This window comes from Somniosus microcephalus, chromosome 6, assembly GCF_052327205.1.
Source record: "Somniosus microcephalus isolate GS21.2 chromosome 6, FLI_Smic_1.0, whole genome shotgun sequence".
Lineage (NCBI taxonomy): Eukaryota > Metazoa > Chordata > Chondrichthyes > Squaliformes > Somniosidae > Somniosus > Somniosus microcephalus.
The window spans coordinates 197620204-197644339 of NC_140992.1; the positions used below are offsets into that span (position 1 = coordinate 197620204).

General features: G+C 44.6%; 1 protein-coding gene across 1 annotated transcript in view; it reads left to right on the forward strand.

Annotated features, from left to right (window-relative positions):
• The window catches only part of LOC147116320 (adhesion G protein-coupled receptor G2-like), a 163769-nt gene that overhangs the window by 38784 nt on the left and 100849 nt on the right, over positions 1-24136 (forward strand). Inside the window, exons 3-6 of the mRNA XM_085992040.1 lie at positions 5123-5223; positions 5343-5346; positions 5391-5420; positions 6430-6549. Of these exons, the coding sequence (XP_085848166.1) occupies positions 5123-5223; positions 5343-5346; positions 5391-5420; positions 6430-6549 (255 nt within the window). The remainder of the gene's footprint in view (positions 1-5122; positions 5224-5342; positions 5347-5390; positions 5421-6429; positions 6550-24136) is intronic.

Sequence of the window (24136 nt, forward strand, 5' to 3'; positions counted from 1 at the left end):
CGACTGACTGGCCGCCACCACCCCCAGCCCCCACCATCCACCCTGCTCCTGAAATTCCTGCCCCACCATTCCCCGACCCCCACCACCAACCGCCGATCTTTCCCTCCCTCCTCATTGCCAGACTCCAATCCCCCACCACCAACCCCTGATCTTTCCCTCCCTCCTCATTGCCAGACTCCGATCCCTCCCACCAACTCCCAATCTTTCCCTCCTTCCTCATTGCCAGACTCCGATCCCTCCCACCAACCCCCGATCTTTCCCGATTGGGGACCATTCCATGTTTCAGTCATGGGGTAATAATGCCTCTTGTTTGTCCTTACCCAATATGGTGAGCGGCGCACTTCTGGCTGTAACTATACCCACGCTTCCTTCCCGCCATATAGGGGCCTTAGTAGTCCGAGCAGAGCCTGAAAAACATGGCGCTGCGTGGACCAATTTCTAGGCCTGTGTCTACTCTGTGCCACTAACTTACTTTCTCTAGCTCCTAGTCTATTACTTCTATGAGGTGCTCCATGGGTAAGATGAGGTTGAGCAGTGGGCGGCTGGGATGATTCTCCTGGTGCCCTAGAAGGCTGAGGTGATTCTCATCTTAGCGAAGTGTATGTTCCAGAGCGACCAGCCTTTCTTCTTGAGTGTCAAGTGTTACCAGGTCTGACTCTGAAGCTCCTTCATGTGCGGGTATTGGAGGGAAATTTAAGAAAGCAGCTTCATTGCCACTCTCCAGGGAGACAGCAACATCTGTGACCACTTCTTTCTTCCCAATGGTGCCAGAGGTGCTACTGGTCAGTGTCATTAAAATATTCCCAACCAAGTCTTGAGAGTGCTTCATAAGTGTGACAGTCAGGCTGAGCCTCAAGGCATCTATTGAAACAGTGGTAGCTGCCACTCCGGAAGCTACCAATATCTTTACTACTTCCTCCAGGTACCTCGTTAATGCAAAAATCCCCATGACTGTCACTGTCTCCAGGATGTTCTGCATATTGTGAGAAACTTCCTGCATTGTGTTGCAGATGTGTCGTGGACTCCTCTCACTTCTTCACCATCTCCACTGCCTGCACATGAAATCCATGCTCCCAAATCATAGTTCTTTTCAATACTGGGCTCCTGAGATCTGGATCCCTAGACTCCTGAGCTGAGGGTAGTTGTCTCTCCACAGTGCAGAAATGGCACTCTCCCTCTCTCCCACTACCAGGTCCTCATGCTCACTACTGCTCAGTGCTTCACTCAATCAAAACCCTTCTGACTCACTAACTCTATCGCCCGGCTGAGTGTCTCTGTGCTGGCACTTGCACAGGTAAGATGTCATGACGGTGACATTTGTACATGATGAAATGGCATGGAGGCTTGTTTTCCCCATTATGAGCGCATGATGATGGAAGGTGCGAGGACATTGTCCCTTTAAATGAACAGTCCTTGAAGACAAGCAGAACCCCTTGTGGAGGACTATGTGAGTTGACAGAGTGACTGTGAGTGCAGTTGGTGCTTGAGTGTTTGAATAGGTTACCCAGGTGATGAGAGGGGTAAGGAGATGAGTGAACCCTCTATCAGTGGCACAGGATGTGGATTGACAACTGTTCCTTACCTTATCTTGGCCACCCATGTGAGGTCACTGAACCACTTTCTGCACTGTGTGGCAGTTCTTGGAGTGGTGGAGGTTTCACTGACTGTCTCAGTGACCTTGTTCATACAGCCTGAACCACTCAATTATGGGGCTCACTGCCCTCGGAGCTCAACAGTCGATCCCTTGTTAGCTAGCAACACCTCCACGGAATCATCAGACAGTCTGTGCACCCTCACTGCTGTTGACCTCCTGCAAGGCTGCCGTTCCTTGAGACATTCTAGTAGTTGTGTTTCCTGCCGCTCAAAAATTGATGTCACCTCTAATTAGTTGCTGCCTTTTAAAGGCTGCAAAAGCCCTGCACTTTCACCCCTCCCAGTAGCGCTAGCCCAGCGAGGGACAGTATCACATAGGAACATAGGAACAGGAGTAGGCCACTCAAACCCTCGAGCCTGTTCCGCCATTCAGTGAGGTCATGGCTGTTCTGTATCTTAACTTCATCCACCTGCCTTGGCTCCATATCATTTTATACCCTTATCGAGCAAAATTCTATCGATCTCAGATTTTAAATTATTAATTGAGCTAGCATCTACTGCTTTCTGTGGGAGAGCGAGCCACACTTCTACCACCCTTTGCTTGAAGAAGTGTTTCCTAACTTCTCTCCTGAATGGCCTGGTTTTGATTTTAATGTTATGTCCCCTTGTCTTAGATTCTCCCCACCAGCGGAAAACATTTATCTCTAACTACCCTATGAATTCCTTTCAAAATCATAAAGAGCTCAATTAATCCACCCCTTAATCTTCTATATTCCAGGGAATACAAACCTAGTTTATGTAATCTCTCCTCATAATCTAACACTTGGAGCCCTGGTAACATTCTGGTGAATCTGCACTCCACTCCTTCCAAGGCCAATATATCCTTTCTAAGATGCAATGTCCAGAACTGAACAGAGTACTCCAGATGTGGTCTAACCCAGGCTTTGTACAGCTGTATTAAAGCATCATCCCCTTTATATTCTTGCTCTCTAATTATAAAGGTTAACATTCCATTAGCCTTTTTGATTAATTTTTGTACCTGACATTAATGTTCCCTTTAAGCTGGGTGGCCACACAGCACTCTGCAACTCCCACGTAGATGGCTCACCGGCTTTTAAATAGGAAAAACCGTGCATGCGCGGTATTTTGAATGGACCATGCTGCACCTTAAAGGGGCCACGCACCAAAAAAATATTAAAGGGAACATTGCCTGACATACATTTGAGTGATCTGTGTACATGGACCCCAAAATCTCTATGGACCTCCACTGTTCCTAGGTTTGCACCATTTCAGTAAAGCTATCCTAACCCGACCCAATTCTCATGCAGACAGAGCGGACGATCATCCGCTCATCTAAAATGTAGTAGGGAAGCAGGTAATCGATCATATTGGGGATTGATCACATTCCAGAACATAGGAACATAGGAACAGGAGTAGGCCATTCAGCCCTTCGAGCCCATTCCACCATTCAATGAGATCATGGCTGATCTGCGATCTAACTCCATATACCTGCGTTTTGGCCCGTATCCACGTTTTGGTTACTAAGAAGCTATCAATCCCCGATTAAAATTAACAATTGATCTAGCATGAATTGCTGTTTGCGGAAGATAATTCCAAATTTCAAATTTCTACAACCCTAATTTGTGTAATCTCTCCTCGTAACTTAACCCTTGAAGCCTGGGTTTCATTACGGAATCATTCTGGTCAACCTACGCTGCACTCCCTCCAAGGCCAATACATCTTTCCTAAGGTGTGGTGCCCAGAACTGCTCACAGTACTCCAGGTGTGGTCTAACCAGGGTTTTGTGCAGCTGCAGCATAACTTCTACCCCCTTGTACTCTCGTCCTCTAGATATAAAGGCCAGCATTCCATTAGCCTTTTTTTATTATTTTCTGTACCTGTTCATGACATTTTAATGATCTATGTACCTGAACACCCAAGTCTATTTGGACATCCACTGTTATTAGCTTTTCACCATTTAGAAAGTACCCCGTTCTATCCTTTTTAGATCCAAAGTGGATGATCTCACATTTGCTTACATTGAAATCCATTTGCCACAGTTTTGCCCATTCACTTAATCTATCAATATTCCTTTGTAATTTTATGCTTTCATCTACACTGCCTACAATGCCACCTATCTTTGTGTCATCTGCAAATTTGGATATATGACTTTCTATGCCATCATCTAAGTCGTTAATAAATACTGTGGATAGTTGAGGCCCCAACACAGATCCCTGCGGGACACCACTAGTCACATCCTGCCAATTTTTCTAACCAGGTCAATAATTTGCCCTCAATTCTGTGGGCTTCTAACTTAGGTAACAGTGCAACTTTATCAAATGCCTTTTGGAAGTCCATATAAATAACATCCATAGACATTCCCCTGTCCACTATTTTAGTCACCGCTTCAAAAAATTCAATCAGGCTTGTCAGGCATGACCTACCTTTCACAAATCCATGCCAGGCAGCTCCTTTGGGAGTTACAGCATTGGGCCACTCTGGTGTACAAATGTGGCCGCACAGCACCTGATTTTCAGGCTCTAACTGGCCCACTTAGCCCTCTTTATGGCGGGCAAGAATTGCGCCGCCTGCTACATTGGGAAAGGAAAAAAATGGTGCCCCGGGCCCACGCCTGAAACAGACGTTGGACCATTTACATATGCAAATCAGGGGCCTAACGCCTGTTTGAGGCCCTCACTTCAGGATTATTTTGCTCTGAGGCAGCCAGCGCCAGCTGCACTCAACAAAACCAGACCTTGGGACCTCCTGCGACACTACAAGGTAAGTTTTTCACATTTACTTACCTGAATATGGAGCCCGGAGGAACAGGATTGCACCTCCTGACACACATTTTACAAAAGCTCACAACCGCTCCCTCCACTCTGGTTACCGCCACTCCAGACCCCACCACCGGCCCCCCTCAGCGTCTGAGTCCAACCCCAGATCCTCTGGCCCCTGACCTCCGATCCTTCCCATCCGACCTCCGACCCGATTTATGGCTTCACTTACCTGAGGCTCACTGCGACTCGACCAATGGCCTGATCTGGGTTTCCACTTCGCCAGGTGACTGTTGCCGGCTTCTTTGCAATGAGGCCTGAGGCTCAAAATCGGGGGCACCTCGGGCCTTACCATTAGGAAGCAGGCCATGCACCTTGCACCCCCACAGGTGCCCAAAAATGGGTGCACCCGAATTTCTAGACCTGTGTCTGGGCATGGTGTCACTCTGACTTTCTGGGCCGGACTGGGGTGGGCATCACTGATGTGCTTTTACATGTTATTGACCCCATTACCGCAATTTGGGACAGGGTCTACAGAAAGCTTCATGGGTGACTTGGAGTTGTGGTTCACCGCACCTCTGGCGGCAAGGCAGCCTCCCAGAATTTCAACCCCAGAGGAAATATTAGTTACAATGACAAAACCTGCACTGCTCACCATCACCTCAGAAATGAACATCATTGAAATGATTCTATGTGTAATGTAAATCCTAAATCATTAGATTTTCAGTAATTAATTTTTTGTGTTGTTATAGGGTCAGGAGAGGAGCCCTGTTTCATCCAATGTTACAATTAAAGTGGGGAGTTCAAGTGTTGATGACCTCACAACCCCTCTGACAGTTAAATTTCAAGGCGTGTTGCAGTGGGAGGTAAGACAAAACTGATCAATATCATCGAGCTCTAACAGTGCGCAGCCATTTATGGGATTGGAGTTGTGCAGCACAGTCTGTATTCTCTCCAGTGTAGATGTGGAAGTTGGGCTGAATGACCCTGAAATTCCTGGTCCGAGGGCTGTAAATGGAGCTCTTTCTGGGCAGGTGGGCAGAATGTGGAGCAGATCTCCTTGTCTCTTTAATGCCCATCAGAACTTCCGATCATGATGGGGGTGCGGGCATAAAATGATGCCATGCCAATGAGGAAAATTGGGTCTTGTGACATATTTCCCTTCACTTGCGCCCTGAAATTCCTATGGAGGATTTATAGGGAGGATCTGGGACAGGGCAGAACTTTTGCTCACCCCATGGATGCGGCCCTGGCCCCAACCAAAATCCTGGGGTCGGGGGCATTTACTTATTGCAGCTGGGCACCACAACATTCTTGGTACAACAGGTTGCCCACCTCAGGTGAGGTGCCCCTGTTTAATCAGGCTTGTGGAGCTGTGGGGAAATTGTTTTTATTGGAAATGGTTACGTTCTGGTTTTGCCTCTTTTTGAAATGCAATTGATCACAGAACATCCCTTGTACTCAGTATTACTGGGGCACAAATAGAAGAACGTACTTCAGTGATGTATTTTCCTCATTTGCGTGGCATCAATCGGCCCGACCCCACAAGGGCAAGAACTTCAGACCAGCAGATGAAGGCCAGGGGCTCGGTGTAACCAGGTGCTGCCCCCTTTTTCATCCCGTCCACCCAAAAAACACTCCATTTACAGCCCGAGGGACACTGAGTTTTGGAGCCGTCATCTTTCCTTCAGTAGCATGTTCCCCATTTCAGTAAAATGGCTTCCCCACGTTCCATAAAGACACTGTCCACATTCTGTGGTATTAATGAAAATACAGTAACACTTATTTCACAGCCAGAACTCGATTTCCCCCTAACTCTATGCTTCACCCCGTCAGACAAGAAAATGAAAAATGTCTAACTGTTTAAGCACTCACACAGCTGATTAAACTGATTTAGTGCTGGTGTATCTAATGGTAGATTTATCTTTTTCTTTTTAGCCATATTCTACATGGTGCAGCGCCTGGGCTACTGGTCATAATGGTAAATAAAGAGTTTTATAAAATGCTGACATCAATTAGTACTGGAATGTGTAAATGAGGTAATGATTCTGATAATTAGGAACTTTCCATTACAGACATGTGGGATCAGAATGGATGTAACATTGAGAAAGGAGACAATAACATCACCTGCAGGTGTGATCGTTTGGGCTTCTTCTTTGCTGTAACACTGGAATCGAAGGTATGAATAATGCTCACCTTTACAGTTTAAATAAACTTCAATATAACTTTACATTTGCCTGGGAGATCAGACTGGTTTTCACCTTCTCACTGCAGTCCAGTAGGGCTCTGCCCAGGTCTTAAAGATGCCTCTGCAAAATATTTTATAGCCCTCCCACCCCAATTTCTGCAATGTTTACGCCATTGCCATTGAGGGCGGCTCGGCCATTAGAGAGACCCACGGAAAGGCCAGGCTGGGTTATACTTAAATAAAATGTCCGTTTTCAGATGGGCTTGAGACGGTCTGGTGAGCATAATGGGTGGGAGAGGCCCTCTGCTGGAACTCTGGCCTTAATAAAATGGCCAACTTGATTTTCCTCCTGTGACCCTGCTGTGCCTCTGATCCACCCGCCAGAAACGCATCCCACTGCATTTAAATGAAGCAGGGACATGGCCAAGTATCCTCCGAGATTTCCCTGCATTTCCGCCCATTCATCACAACGACAATAAGAACAACAACTTGCCTTTATATAGCGTCGTTAATGTAGTAAAACGTCCCAAGGCACTTCACAGGAGCGGAATCAGACAGAATCTGACACCAAGCCAAAGAATGAGTCATTAGGACAGATCACCAAAAGCTTGGTCATAGATGTATGTTTTAAAAAGCAGCTTAAAGGCGGGGAGGTTTAGGGAGGGAATTCCAGAGCCTAGGGCCAAGACAGTTTAAGGCACAGCTGCCAATGGTGGGGCGAAGGAAGTCGGGGATGCACAAGAGACCTGAGTTAGAGGAACATAAGAGTTCTTGCAGGGTTGTAGGACTGGAGGAGGTTACAGAGATAGGAAGGGGAGCGGCCATGGAGGGATTTGGATGTGAAGATGAGAATTTTAAAATTGAAGCGTTGCTGGGCCGGGAGCCAGTGTAGGTCAGTGAGCAGAGGGGTGATGTGTGAACGGATCTTGGTGCCCCTTTGAATCACCACTGTTGAAAAGATGGTGGTGCTGAGCATGTAGGGTGACCCACTGGCAGTAACAGATTGGGAAGGTGAGCCGTCACACAGGAGTGCAATTCTACACCATTGTTTTGACTAGGAGTCACTTCCACTAGTTTGAAGCTGCAGTTTCTGAGCATTGAAAGGTACTTGGGAAACTTGCTGGGAATTTAAATGGAGCTCTGCATAACAAAGTAATGGATTTGTCTCTGAGGATTCCATTGTTCCTGAGCTTTGAGGAGGATGACATAGAGGAGCAAAGGATGGAAGCCAAGAGAGTGCAGCAGCATGTATGAAGGCAACACCCGACCTGCTGGTATCCACATCACAGGGTCTACAGACTATGGAGGACCTGTCTGGATTTATCCTACAGGCAGTGTCTGTGAAGGCTGCATTTTCCTTCTGACACCATCACAGAGATATGCCAGCTGTTGGAACCTGACTTGCAGACTCTTTCCACCAGGGCACTGCCTTGTCTGTGGCTGTGAAGATCAAAACAGCAGAGACTAGAGAGAAAATCAGATTAACATAAGGGAGCAGCCAGAGAGAGAGAGAGAGAGAGAGAGAGAGATAGAATCAGATTAACATGAGGGAGCAGCCAGAGAGAGCGAACGAGAATCCAGGATAGCTGTACAGCTCAGCCACAGCACGTGACCAGGGGAACCCGCTTCAGCCTTTTTGGGAATCCAAGACAGTGGCTGGAAACAGGTTCACTGAGGCCTTGGGTGCTACCAGGATTATTGTGGAGCACCATCAAATTGCTCATGTGCCGCTTCCGATGCCATGACAGGTCACATGGAGCCCTGCAGTATAGTCCAGCAAGGGTTTCCTGAAATGTAGTGACTTCCTGTATCCTCCATATTATGGGCATCACAATGGGATTGGGCTTTCCAAGCATTGAATATCGAAGAGGAAAATGGTGCTGGAGACCAATCCCCTGCTCACGACAAGGAAGTGTGTGCACGTGTACTTTAACCTTTTTGCGCATTTGTTGGTAAAATGGCAAGATGAAAAGCAGAGAGTGTGAGTTTTGCTGATCGTTGGGAGTGCTTTACTTCCTTGGTTACTGGATGGTGATATGCTTGTTAAGCAAATATACACATGTGAAATACATTGACCTGTATGGTGGGAGTGTTTATAAGGCAGCTTCTACTATAATTAGTGCATGTGGCTAAATTGGTGTCACCATGACTACACGTCATCAATTTCTATTGGACAACGCTGGACTAATTTACAATGTCCAGATACCCAGCAGTCTGCAGGCACACCCTGGTGAACATACTCTCAGATGCAGGCAATGCAGTAATCTCTTCCCTTCTCACACAAATATTTCAGGGAAAGTAATCTGGGACCCACAAGGGGGGGTTGGTGGGGGTCGCTTGTGCCTATTAAGGTTCACTTTCATTTCTTCCTTTACACTGTGTGGTAATGACTGTTTGGTGGTGAGCCATGTTTCCAGCAGTATCTTCGCATCTGCATGGGCACTTGCTCCTTCACTTAACTTGGCCAGCCTGGTGAGGTCATTAAAATGTCTCTGGCATTGAATCCTGGCATTGAATAGCCGTTTGTTGGAGTTGTAATGATATCAGCAAATAGAGATGGTATTTGCCTGTTCGATTATGATGCCTTAACAGCATGTTTGCATGTATTGATTGCTTGTGCCTGACCAGCAGAGGGCATGTGACCGAGACAAGCAAGGCAGTTTAGTTTGGTTTCAGTTTCGTTCTAGATGCATCACTAGCATCGTGTCTCCTGTGAATGCTGTATAAAGAGTTGAACAGACTGAGATTAAAAGACATCTTCTTTCATAAATGTCTCGTCATTGAACCCACAAAGAAATCGATACATGGTGTCAGAAGTGATTGAAAGAGATGAAGAGAAAAAATCTGAAGTTAAATCAGCTCTCCACAGATTAGCAAGCCAAAAGAGAACATCGTTACTTACCATTAGAGAATAGCTAACGAAGTGAAAAATGGAAGGTTTACTCCCACCGGCGACGCTTCAGTTGACAGGTAATGTGGCTGAAAATTGGAGAAGGTTCAAACAACGTGTGGGGTTGTATTTATCAGTAATCGGAGCTGACGAGAAAAGTAATAAAAGGAAATCGTCACTGTTCTTACATGTCGTGGGTGATGAAGCGCTGGAGGTGTATAATAACTTCACATTCGCTGCTAATGGAGACAAAATGAAGCTAGATAAAATAATGGAACAGTTTGAGGCCTACTGCACACCTAAACGTAACGTGACGTTTGAGAGGCACACATTTTTCACATGTGTTCAGAAAATGGGTGGGACTATTGATCAGTATGTGATTGAACTGAGAAACAGAAGCAAATCGTGTGAATTTGGGAGACTGACAGACTCGCTGATAAAAGACAGACTGGTGTGTGGTATTCCAGATAATGGTCTAAGGGAAAGACTGCTAAGAGAGCAAGATCTAGACCTGGGAAAAGCCATAGCACTGTGTAGGGCTACAGAGACTGTGAAGTTGCAGGCAAAGGAGCTGTTCAGTGACAATAGCTGCAACGTGGATGCAGTGAGAAAGAACGGATACAAACCATTTAACAAAACGAGCGCCAATGTGAAAAAAGAGGCGTGGCCAGCGAACGAAAATGAAAGGGACAATCGAAAGACATGTAGTCGATGCGGTACACAGCATCCACCAAGAAAGTGTCCAGCATATGGTAAAACATGCAATAGTTGCAACAAAAACAACCATTATGCCCGTTGCTGCAAGAACCAAGCGCAACAAAGCAAGGTCCACACAGTAGATGAAAGCGAGATAGAGGAGTTCAATGTAGATGTTGTGTCTGAAAACAAAAAAGAAGAAAGAGACTGGATGTTGACACTAAAAGTGAATGACATACACATTCCATTTAAATTGGATACTGGAGCACAAGTTAATGTGATATCAGAGACTGATTTTAAGAAAATTAGACCCAGACCAAAGATACATGGAATCAAAGTGAAAGTGACAGGATACTCAGGTACTGAAATACCAGTGAAAGGAAGATACATTGTCAAAGTAACACACAAGGACAGAGAGCACACGCTAGCATTAATCGTGGTGCCAAAGGATGTGCAAGCCATACAAGGTTTAAAAGCCTGTGAGAGACTGAACCTGGTAAAGAGAGTCCTCGTTGTGGAAAGCGAAGGAGAGACAGTCTATGATGAACTCATGAAAGAGTACAAAGACCTATTTAAGGGTCTAGGCTGCATTCCAGGAGAACACACGATCAGAGTAGATAAAAGTATGACACCGGTCATACATCCATGCAGAAAAGTTCCGTTTGCTCTTCAAAAGCAACTGAAGGCAGAGTTGGACAGGATGGAAAGCCTGAACGTGATTCGGAAGATAGATGAGCCAACTGAGTGGGTGAGTTCCCTCGTCGTTGTGGACAAAAAGAATGGAAAGCTCAGAATTTGCCTGGATCCAAGAGATCTAAACAGAGCAATAAAGAGAGAGCACTTCAAGCTTCCTACACGTGAGGAAATCATGGCACAGTTTGCAAATGCAAAGTATTTCAGCAAGTTAGATGCATCATCAGGATTTTGGCAGATGAAATTGGACGAAGCAAGTTCAAGACTGTGCACGTTCAACAGTCCATTTGGCAGATACAGATTCCTAAGGTTACCATTTGGCATTGCCTCAGCTCCTGAAGTGTATCACAAGACTATCCATATGATCTATGAGCACCTGGAGGGAGTTGATACATCAATGGATGACATCATAGTATGGGGAACCACGAGAACTGAGCATGACGAGAGACTGACAAAAGTGCTGGAAGCAACAAGGAAAACAAACCTGAAGCTGAATAGAGAGAAATGCCAGCTCGGGGTGACAGAACTGACATTCGTGGGAGATATCCTTAGCAGTGAGGGCGTCAGACCAGATCCCAGAAAGGTGTCCGCCATTGAGAATATGCCAAAGCCACAATGCAAGAAGGACGTGCAGAGGTTTAATGGAATGAGCAACTACATGGGGAAATTCATATCCAACCTCTCAGAAAAGATGGCGCCACTGAGAAGACTAACTGAAAAGAACATAGAATGGGAATGGAATCATGAGCATGAGAAGTCATGGAGCGATCTAAAGAAACTGCTCACAGAGGAACCAGTTCTGAGGTTTTATGACCCAGCGAGACCCAACAAGATATCATCAGATGCATCACAGAGTGGGCTCGGTGCCGTTCTTCTGCAAAAATATGACTACTGGCAACCTATTGCATATGCATCGCGCTCAATGACAGACGCGGAGACGCGATATGCTCAAATAGAAAAGGAGCTGCTCAGCATCACATACGCCTGTGAAAGATTTCACCAGTTTGTGGCAGGACAAGCAATCAGTGTAGAGACTGACCATAAGCCCTTGATTGCATTGTTCCAAAAGCCACTAAATAGCTGTCCGCTTAGAATACAAAGAATGATGATCAGGCTGCAACGCTATACACTGAATGTTGCGTACACACCGGGTAAGCTGATGTATACAGCAGACACGTTGTCCAGAGCTGTTGACCCAAGTGAGCCCACAAACACCACAATGGATGAAAAAGTGAACGCCTACGTGGACATGATCACAAGTGCACTGCCCATAGCAGATGCAAAAATGGAGCTCATAAAGACTGAGACAAACAAAGATGAAACAATGAGACGACTGAGGAAAAGCATCTTGGATGGATGGCCCAACATGAAGCAAGACTGCTCACCTGACATGGCAGAGTACTGGAACTGCAGGGCGGAACTATCAGTGGTCGAAGACATCATCTACAAAGGAAGTAAAATAGTTATCCCAAAGAGTCTGAGAAAAGAGATGTTAAAAAAGATCCATGGAGGACATCTGGGAATCGAAAAGTGTAAGAAAAGAGCACGAGAGGTGATGTACTGGCCACGAATCAACCAAGATGTGACAAATGAGGTGTCAAACTGCACAATATGCCTGAAATATCGAGCAAGCAATCCAGTAGAACCACTAAAGCCACACCCAGCACCAGACAGACCTTACCAGAAGGTAGGCGCTGACCTATTCGTATGTCAAGGGAAGGACTATCTTGTAGTCACAGACTATTACTCCCTGTATCCAGAGGTTTGTAGACTGTACACCACCACTGCAGATGCTGTGATAACATGTATGAAAGCCATATTCTCCAGACATGGCGTGGCAAGCGAGGTCTTCACAGACAACGGACCCCAGTTTTACAATGCAAGTTTCCGACACTTTGCCAAAGAGTGGGACTTTGTCCACACAACGTCAAGTCCTCACTATCCACAGTCCAATGGACTAGTGGAAAAATCGGTCCAGACAGTGAAAAGGCTGATGTACAAGGCAAAAGACAGTGGAACTGACTTCTACCAGAGCATGCTTGTATATCGCACAACGCTGCTCGAGTGTGGTATGTCACCAGCCCAACTCCTGATGGGACGTCGGCTAAGGTCAAACCTACCCATCCCGGAGAACCTCCTGAAAACAAAAGAGGGGGAGAAAGTGAGGAAGTTCAAAGAACAACAGAAAGAAAAGCAAAAGCACTACTATGACAGAGGAACACAAAACCTACCTGAACTCCACACTGGTGACCAAGTAAGGTTAAAAGACAAAACAAACACATGGACTCAGAAGGGAACTGTCCTGAGTGAAGTTCAACCAAGATCATACACCATTCAGACAGATGAGGGTGCTGTTCTGAGAATAAATCGTCGAGATCTTCTCATGGGACCAGCCACAGCAGGTCAAGAGACTGATACTGTTGAACAACCTGATCACACAGCTGAGAACACATCATCTGAGGCAACAACTCAGATTCAAGGACAATCAATCAGAAAATCCTCAAGACACGTGAAGCCTCCTGAGAGACTCATTGAGCATATTTAAGGACTATTGTTATAGAAGGAAGTAATGTTATCTTATTCTTTCTTCACGTTCTAGTATATTGACATATTTCATGTGAACACACAAAGCAAGGTTAAAAAACCTTGATCATGATAATGATAATGTAAGTTCATTAAGTGTTACAGTTAAAATGCAGATTAATACAAAGAAAATATGTTGTTAGTTAAAAGTAAATTACTTTTGTTTTAAGAAAAGGAGATGTAATGATATCAGCAAATAGAGATGGTATTTGCCTGTTCGATTATGATGCCTTAACAGCATGTTTGCATGTATTGATTGCTTGTGCCTGACCAGCAGAGGGCATGTGACCGAGTCAAGCAAGGCAGTTTAGTTTGGTTTCAGTTTCGTTCTAGATGCATCACTAGCATCATGTCTCCTGTAAATGCTGTATAAAGAGTTGAACAGACTTAGATTAAAAGACATCTTCTTTCATAAATGTCTCGTCATTGAACCCACAAAGAAATCGATACAGGAGTCATAGAGTTGGAAGTGGCTGATGGTGGCACCTCCCTCCAGACTGCCAGCACACCCTTTTTCTGGAGCACAACTCCCTGGCTCTTATTTCTGGAAGCAATATCTCCACTGCAGCTTCTGAGTATCTTGTGGACTTGGTCATTACAGATCTCTAGTTCCAGATAGTCCTCTTCCTTCTGCTATTGCATTTCAATGTTCAACTGCAGCTGCAGCTCTGTCTCTCTTGCTCCCCTGCAGCAGTCTTTTACCTGCTGTAGCTAGTTCCACATTCCCTCCCTCCCAGCGGCAAAGACCCAACCAGGAGCAGGATTCTTGCTGAAATCCCAGCTTGAATATTCAATGAGGCTGCCCCAAGGAGAATGCGAGTAGGTGCTAGTGGGATCATGTGGGTGGGCCGGACTCTTTCCCTGGCATAGGTTAGAAAAATTCAGGCCAACCTCTTTTAGTAGTTCTCTGACCCTGTAGTGATGGAGAACTGCTTGGATTACCGTACTGTCATCATCGAATGTGGGGCTGCCACCAGCAGCAGCTAAGTAAGCACCCGAAATGTTAGTGCAGTCCGAAATAAACAATTGCTGATCATCATTTCCTGAGAACCAATTGTGCAGACAATAATACTGCAAAAGAATTAACCCACGTTGCCTCTGTAGACAAGAGCTGAGGTAGCAGCCTCACTCAATGACTAGAATGAAATCTTCTTGTGGTTGTAATGTATAGTAGAAGTACTAATGTCCTTTAATTTACTAATTCATTTTGCTTATACATATAAATACGTAGAGGTTACAACATGGAAACAGGCCATTTGGCCCAACCTGTCCTTGTTGGCGTTTACCGTCCACGTGAGCAAATAGTTCGAATCACGTTTACCTGCTCTCTTCCCATATCCCTTCAACCCCTTTTCCTTCATCTCTCTATCCCTGTTGACATTGTTTCTGCTTCAACCACTAACCATGGAAACGAATTCCACAGCCTCACTACACTGCTCTCTGTTCTAAATCTCTTGCATTTAGTCTTGTATCTATGGTCCCTCATTTTTGACCCCTCATCTACTGGAAACAGCCTGTTTCTATCTGCACTGTCCCATCCTTTCATAATTTTAAACATCTCAATCATATCATCCCATAATCTACATTGTTCTAATGAAAAGAAGACCCAATTTTCAAGCCTTTTTTCATATTTGTATTTACTCTTGCCAGGCAACACCCTAGTGAAACTGCATTGTATCTTCTCTAAAGTCTCCTCTCTAAAGGTTAGATAATTGGGGAGCAGGTGAATGTGGTGTATTTGGATTTTCAAAAAGCATTCGATGAGGTGCCACACAAGAGGTTGTTATACAATATTAGGGCTCATGGGAATGAGGGTAATATATTAGCATGGATTGAGGATTGGTTAACAGACTGAAAACAGAGAGTAGGAATAAACAGGTCATTGTTGGGTTGGCAGGCTTGAACTAGTGGGGTGCCACAAGGACCAGTGCTTGGGCCTCAGCTATTTACAATTTATATTAATTACTTAGATGAAGGGACCGAGTGTGATGTATCCAAGATTGCTGACGATACAAACTAGGTGAGAAAGTTAGTTTGTGAGGAGGTTGCAAAAAGCTGCAAAGAGATATAGACAGGTTAAGTGAGTGAACATGAACATAGCAGATGGAATATAATGTGGATAAATGTGAAGTTATCCACTTTGGTTGGAAAAATAGAAAAGCAGAATATTTTTTAAATGGTGAGAGATTGGGAAATGTTGGTATTCAGAGGGACCTGGGTGTCCTTGTACACAAATCACAGATAGTTAACATGCAGGTACAGCAAGCAATTAGGAAAGCAAATGGTATGCTAACCTTTATTACAAAAGGATTGGAGTATAAGACTAAAGAAGCATTACTGCAATTAGATGGGGCTTTGGTGAAACCACACCTGGAGTATTGTGTACAGTTTTGGTCTCCTTACCTAAGGAAGGATATACTTGCCTTAGAGGGAGTGCAACAAAGGTTCACCAGACTGATTCCTGGGATGGGGGGATTGTCCTATGAGGAAAGATTGAGTGGACTAGAACTATATTCCCTGGAGTTTAGAAGAATGAGAGGCGTTCTCATTGAAATGTATAAAATTCTTAAGGGGCTTGACAGGGTAAATGCTGGGAAGATGTTTCCCCTGGCTGGGGAGTCTAGAACTAGGGTCACAGTCTCAGAATAAGGTGTCGGCCAATTAGGACTGAGATGAGGAGAAATTGCTTCACTCAAAGGGTGGTGAATCTATTGAATTCTGTACCCCAGAGGGCTGTGGATCCTCAGCCCTTGAGCATTTTCAAGACAAAGATCGATAGATTTTTGGATACTTAGGGAATCAAGGGATATGGGGATAGTGCAGGAAGGTGGAGGTGAGATAGAAGATCAGCCATGATCTTATTGAATGGCAAAGCAGGCTTGAAGGGCCGAATGGCCGGCTCCCACTCCTATTTCTTAGGTTCTTATGTTCTTGTGTCTCAATATCCTTGCTATAGTGTGGATGATAATATTGCACACAAGACTCGAACTGAGGTCTTATTAAGGTTTTATATAGGCTCATCATTACCGCCTTACTTTTATATTCTATGGCCTAGAAATTCAGTTTGGGCCCGCCAGCTGGCGTGCGCCCAAATGTTAGCGCTGCGCGCGGTGCCAGTTGCGCCCGTGAGATATTCAGTTTCTGCGCCCCAAGTCGGAACCGGGCGCTGTTCCAGGGTGTGCCCGCCTGCGCTTGGGGCGCTGAAACTGAATATCAGCACGCTAGGTGCCGCTGCGCCACCCGATGCGGTGCGGCAGGCTGCGGTACTGCAGGCCTCCTCCTTCTCTTAAGGTGGAGGAGGCTGCAACGGGGAGATCGCTGCTGGATTGTGCCGGCAAATGAGCCTGGCACCACGGAGAAGTGCCGGGCTCGCGGAAAGCAGCCGACAATGCCGCAGGGGGGGTGGTGGAGGAGGCCGGGGAAGGAGGTGCGGGCAGGCGGCCGCCGAAAAAGCGGCCGGCCGCACCTCCACCTTTATGCGCCCCACTAAGGCTGCAGGAAGGCCCTGGTCTCCGGATGTTAGTAGCGGCCGCCACGGAGGAGGCGGCGGCTACTGAAGATGGGGGTCGGGGCGGTAGCGGGGCGGAACCGGGGCACTGCGCACACCGATGATGTCATCGGTGCCGGCGCAGCGCTACCGGCTACCGCCGCCATTACCGCGGCACTCAATATCAGCGCTACCACCCCTACTGGCGCAAAAGCCCTCTTTGGGCGAAAACTGGGCGCAAAGCCAACTGAATTTCCAGCCCATAACCTCTTGCAATAGAACTTAAAATGTCATTAATTTTTTTTATAGCCTGAACAATCTGAGCTGCTGCTTTTAATGTCCTGTGAACTTGTGCCCCCAAATCCCTCTGTTCTTCCACAGCTCCGAACCTACTTCCATTTAGAGTATAATTACTGCTTTAATTTGTTTTACCAAAATGCTTCACCTCAAACTTACTGACATTGAATTCCATTTGCCACTTTTTAGCCCATTCCCCCATCTTGTATAAATCTCTTTGCAGCTTTCTTTGGTCATCTGAAGAATTAACTATACCTCTTAGTTTGCTTTCATCTGCAAATTTGGAGGTGACCCCCTCTAGGCCTATGTCCAAATTACTGATATGCAGTGAACAGAAGTGACCCCAGAACTGAACCCTGTAGAACATCACTAGCGAATTTTAACCACTCTTGAGAAACTGCTCTTAACTCCTATTCTCTTTTTTTCCCAAATAATTAATTTTGAATCCAGTTTGTTATCCTCTCCCTAATTTCATATTCCTTAACCTTTTCCAGTAATCTCCCACGTGGTACCTTGTCAAATGCTTTGCTAAACTCCATGTGAACTAAATGCTCTGCATTCCCCTCATTTACCATGTCTGTTACCTTCTCAAAGAATTCTATGAGCTTTGTCAGTTATGTTAGCTTGTCTGTAATTACCCGGATGAGCTCTGGCTCCCTATTTTTAAATGGGTGCAGTCCGCACCGCTTATAGCGAGCGCGTTCGTGTGCTCGTGATTTTCCTGTCATAAGCGATGGCCGGTATAACACATACATTGTCTATGGATCGTGTTAGTGACCCTGTGCTGGCAGCCTCAGGGCCCGCTGCTGATGCCCGACACTAGACAGCCAGTCTGCACGACCCCGCTTCTCCCCTTCACTCACCTGCAATGTTCGCACGGTGCCGCCAGCACCATTCAATTATGTGGTGTATGTAGAATCCATCCCATTGAATTCTGTACTCATTCACTTCATTCCTCGTTGAAGTTTGAATAAAAAGCTCTGGACACTGGCAGCAGATTATATGAGTGCTACAAGAATTTCTCCCTGAGATAATACACTGCCTGATTTGTCCTTCAGTTTTTGGTGCTTAGTTCAGCTTCTTGCAATTAACTGTTTAAAAGCCAATACATTTTGTGCATGAAGTGTTATTTTTGTTAAATAACATGCATCAGTTTTTCATGTGCACTTCATTCATACAATATCTCAGGTGAGTAAGCACAGCAGTTTCTGCCCAAAATAAAAGGAGGAATTAAGATTTTATAACCAGCAGACATTAATGCAAATCGCTAATAGTTATCAGGATTTGGCCAATATAAGCATTTGCTCATTTTAAACAAGGACGTTTGAAATAGGCCATTCAGCCCCACGAGCCACTATTCAATTAGATCATGACTGATCTCCACTTCAACTCTATTTACCCGCCTTTTCTCCATACCACTTGATACCCTAAGCTAACAAAAATCTACCAATCTCCTTCTTGAAAATGTCAATTGATGCCCAGCATCCACAGCCTCTTGGGGAAGCAAGTTCCAGAGCTCCAGTACCCTTTGTGTGAAAAGGTGCTTCTTCATTTCACACCTAAATGGATTAGCTCTAATTTTAAGATTATATCCCCTTGTTCTGAAATCCCTCGCCAGAGGAAATAGCTTCTGTGTATCTACCCTATTGAATCCCTTTATCATTTTAAACACCTCAATTATATCACCCCTTGGCCATCTAAACTCAAGGGAACAGAAAGCCAAGTTTATGCAACCAGTCCTCATAATTGGGGGTTATAGTTAATAATGAAGAAGACTGTGACAAATTACAAGATAATGGGCCAAAAATTGCGGTCGGCGGCATGGCTCCGGAGTACACCACCGACCTGTGAAAAGATTACACACTTACCTCGTGCGAGGCCCGGAACGGAGACTTCCTCTTCAGCACTGCAGCGTTCTGCGCAGCGTATGACATGAGGAAGGCCAGGAGCGCAGCGTACAGCCTATGGGTAAGGGAAGACACGCCCACAAAAGCTGTCAACACTAAGCCATGCCCACAGAAATTACTCTCAGTCTTTTACATTGAAATTACATTTTAAAACCTTTCAAAATCTTTTACTAAAACTGGTATGTGGACTTAATTCAGATACAGCATTTTGGGTTTTTTCATCCAAACTCACAATTTATTAGACTCAATGTATACAACTTCCTGTTTAGTGAGTCAGTAAAGGTTTAACACTCCGACAAGTAATGTTGTTGAACTTCAGAAGGAGATTCCCAGCCACATAGTCAATGTTAATTTTCAGGATTAAAATATATTTTTCAGACCTCATTTAATGGCCTGGAATTTGCAGTTCTGATGATGATATACACACAGCATACGCTGTCGTAAACCTTCAGAAAGGCCCCGCAAGTTCTGGGTGTCCACATGTGCTGCGCATACACAAAAACTCTTAACTTGGGATCTGTCAAGGTTCGCCCTGACAGATCATACGAACTGCCTAGAAAATCACTTTCACTGATGCAGAGTAGGGATATTTGCCCAACTACTGCCCAGCAAAAACCCACAAAACCCTTACACCTGGTAGAGCAGGCATAGGGCCTGTTTACACCAGCGTAAGGGTTAATGTAAATCATCAATTAAAAATTTGAAAATAAAAAATCATGCACAATCACTTAAAACTAGTTTGTGTAAATTATGGCCTGGATTGAAATGTTTAAAATTATTTTTCAAAAAATTAAATTTTTGTTGTAAATGCTTTATTGAAGGGATCTTTAATTAAATTTGAAAATGAGAACTTTTTTTTTATTGCAGCTGTCTAAATTATTTAATTATTTGGCGATTCCTAATATGCTTCTGGGGATTCTGTTCATAAATGGAAACCACATAAGCCTATGAGGAATCCTCCTTTCTGATTGGAGGACAGGGCCCATGTGTTCACAGGGATCCTGCTGAACCGCCTGTGTCCCTGGTGTAATGATCAGTAACCTGTCATTCTGGAATGGTACACTAGGTGGTGCTTTATGAATATAAGAGTGGGCTACCCATGATGCACTAGGCTACCCACAAGGCAGCAGTCAAGATGGAGGCCTCTACAGATATTGTACCTAGTCCACATGTGCTCAATAAAGTGTCTAGCAAAAGCTAGCTGTTCATAATGAAAATGACTAGTTATTAATGAACATAACATGGTACCAGGATTGGTAAGATCTGCTGAATATTGTGCAATGCGACATGGAGAATTTGAAGCCACCAGAGCATTTGAAACTCATAGGAAATGTCGACTACAATTGGCAGGCTTTTAAACAACAATTCGAACTCTACATTGCTGCCATCGGGTACGGTACGAAGCCAGACGCAAGGAAAATAGTGTTGCTGCTCACGGTTGCAGGTCCACAGGCGATAGAGGTATTTAATACATTTGTATTCAATCCAGAGGATAACAGAGAAAAATTAGACGATGTGATAAAGAAGTTTGATACACATTGTTCTCCCAAAAAGAATGAAACCTATGAGAGGTACATCTTCCATTCTCAGACACAGCAGCAAAATGAGACTTTGATAGCTTTTTGACTGATCTGAAACTGAAAGCACAGACATGTAATTTCTCTGAGCTGAAAGCATCCATGATTCATGACCAGATTGTGTTTGGTATTCATGATAAAAAAGTCAGGGAACGTCTGTTGAGAGAAGCCGAACTAACATTGGAAATTGCTGTGAAAATATGCCAAACCAGCGAGCTAGCTCGAAAGCATGCGAAGACTTTCAGTGAAATCAATAATGATGCGATTGTAATGAGTGATAATGCTGCTGTCGGTGCTGTGTCCTACAAGGGGAAGAAACGTGGGCAGAACAGAAATGAAAAGCAATCGGAGGATGAAATTTTTAATTGTAAACGCTGTGGTTGCAAACACCAGTTAAGACAATGCCCAGCATTTGGAAAAATGTGCACAAGTGTAATGGAAAGAATCACTTTGCCAAACAATGCTTTTCAAAAGTAAAAACAAAGAAAGGGCAACGAGTTAATGTGATTGAGGACACTGATTTAAGTGAGACATTTTTTGTAGGAATGGTGTTATGTGACAATGTCAAAAATGATACAGAAAATGTGCAGCCCTCAGATATAGACAATGCTGAACATAAAATTAATGCAGTAAAAGAGGACAAATGGATGATCCCACTGCAGGTAAATGGAGCATTAGTTACATTGAAACTAGACACTGGGGCAAAAGCAAACTTAATCAGTATGAGTGACATTAAAAATATGAAAGAAAAGCCCAAAATACAGAAAAAGTCAGTACTACTGAAGGACTATAATGGACAGAAAATAGATAGCTTAGGTGTATGCAGACTTAAAGTGACAGTCAAAGACAAAGTGCATCATCTCACGTTTTCTGTTGTGGCTGAAGGACTTGATTCACTACTGGGTGACAAAGCTTGTGAGGACTTAGAACTGGTCAAGAGAGTCTACCATATAAACTGTGCCATAAGCAGACCAGATGACTCAGTGGATTCTGTAGTGAATAATTTCCAGGATGTGTTCAAAGGATTTGGAGTTCTACCATTCACATACAAGATCCAGCTAAAGGAGGATGCTCAGACAGTGGTACATGCTCCACGAAGAGTTCCAGCACCCCTGCGTGACCGGCTCAAGAATGAACTAGACAGAATGACCACACTAGGAGTCATCAGGAAAGTCAAAGAGCCAACAGACTGGGTTAACTCCATGGTATGTGTAAAGAAATAGAACAATGATCTAAGAATATGCATGGATCCAAAGGACTTAAATGCAAACATAAAACGTGAACACTACCAGATTCCCAAGCGAGAAGAAATCACCAATGAAATGTCAGGTGCCAGATACTTTACAAAGCTCGATGCCTCACCAAGATTTTGGCAACTAAAACTGGATGAAGAGAGCACCAAATACTGTACCTTCAACACACCATTTGGCAGGTATTGTTTCCTCAGAATGTCTTTCGGGATAATATCTGCATCTGAAATCTTTCATAGAGCGATGGAACACATAATTGAAGGTCTGGAAGGAGTTCGGGTCTATGTTGATGACATCATCATCTGGGGCTCCACACTGAAAGAACACAATGAGAGACTGACTAAAGTGCTACAGAGCATACGCCGGAATGGACTGAAGCTCAACAAAGCCAAGTGTGAGTTTGGCGTCCAGGAAGTCACTTTCCTAGGAGATAATCTATCTGGTAAAGGAATAGAGCCAGATATGGAAAAAGGAAACGACATACTCAAAATGCCCCGACCCACTGACAAAAAAGGAGTGCTACACATCATGGGGATGATAAACTTCATTGGAAAGTTCATTCCTAACTTGTCAGCCAAGACAGCCTGTCTGCGAGACCTGCTACGTAAAACAAATGAGTTCGCATGGACAGAAAGACATGAACAAGAGTGGATAAACCTCAAAACAGTGCTGACAACCACACCTCTACTCACCTTCTTTGACCCAACAAAAAGAATCAAAGTGTCAACGGATGCATCAAAAGATGGCCTAGGTGCGGTCTTGCTACAAGCAGAGGGTGAAGATTGGAAGCCTGTTGTCTATGCCTCCAGGTCTATGACTGATACTGAGTGTCGATATGCCCAGATTGAAAAGGAATGTCTAGGCTTGGTAGTTGGACTAGAAAAGTTTCATGGCTACATATATGGACTTCCCACCTTCATTGTTGAGACAGACCACAGCCCACTGGTTGCCATCATAAAAAAGAACCTGAATGAGATGTCTCCAAGGATTCAATGACTCATGATGAAGCTGCAACGATATGACTTTGAACTGATCTACACACCAGGCAAATACATAGTGTTAGCAGATGCACTATCCCGAGCACCCACAATGAGTCATGTGAGCTCTACTGAAGAAGACGTGGATGTTCATGTGAGTATGGTCACTGCTGCACTGCCCGTGTCAGACACAAAATCAAAGCAAATAGCAGAAGAAACAGTAAAAGTTACAGTGTTACAAACAGTAATAGAGAACATTCTTCATGGTTGGCCAAAAGGTTCCTGTCCAAAATATTTTCACATAAGGTCAGAATTGAGTGTCGCAAGTGGACTATTACTAAAACAGAACAGATTAAGATTCAGATTCAGATTCAGATTAGATTTATTTGCCATATGTAACAAGTACAATGGAATGCTTGTTCCCCGTAGGGACGCATCAGCTATACATACATACAGCGCCGCGTTCAGAGTCAATACAATACAGAATAGTCATTCCACAGGCTCTACATCAAGACATGCCCAAAAGGATTCATGAGGGACACCTCGGAATTGAAAAATGCAAAAGGAGAGCAAGAGACACTGTTTATTGGCCTGGCATAAATAAGGACATTGAGAACATGATAGGCAAATGTGAGACATGTCAGAAACACCAAAACAAACAAGCAAAGGAACCAATGATAATAGCTGACGTACCAACAGCACCATGGCAAAAGGTTGGTATGGACCTTTTTCATTTAAATGGTAAAGACTATCTAATAGTGATTGACTACTATTCTAACTATCCTGAGATGGCGCTGCTCTCAAGCACCACAGCAAGCAGTGTCATAATGCATGTGAAATCCATCTTCACCAGACATGGAATTCCCAGGATTGCCATTCGCGACAATGGTCCGTGCTTCAACTGTAAGGAGTGGCAACAGTTTGCAGCACATTATGACTTTCAACACATCACATCCAGTCCTTTGTATGCTCAGTCGAATGGTAAGGCAGAGAAAGGTGTTCAAGTTCTCAAGCAGCTACTGAAGAAAGCGACAGAAAGCAAGTCTGATCCTTATCTCGCCCTGCTGAGCTACCGAGCCTCACCTTTAGACTCTGGTTCTTCACCTGCTGAACACCTAATGGGTCGCAAGTTGCGTACCACACTACCCTGCTGTGCAAGAGAAAAGCAGAGTAAGGAACTGAGACAGAGACTTCAACTGTTAAAGCTGAAGCACAGTGGCA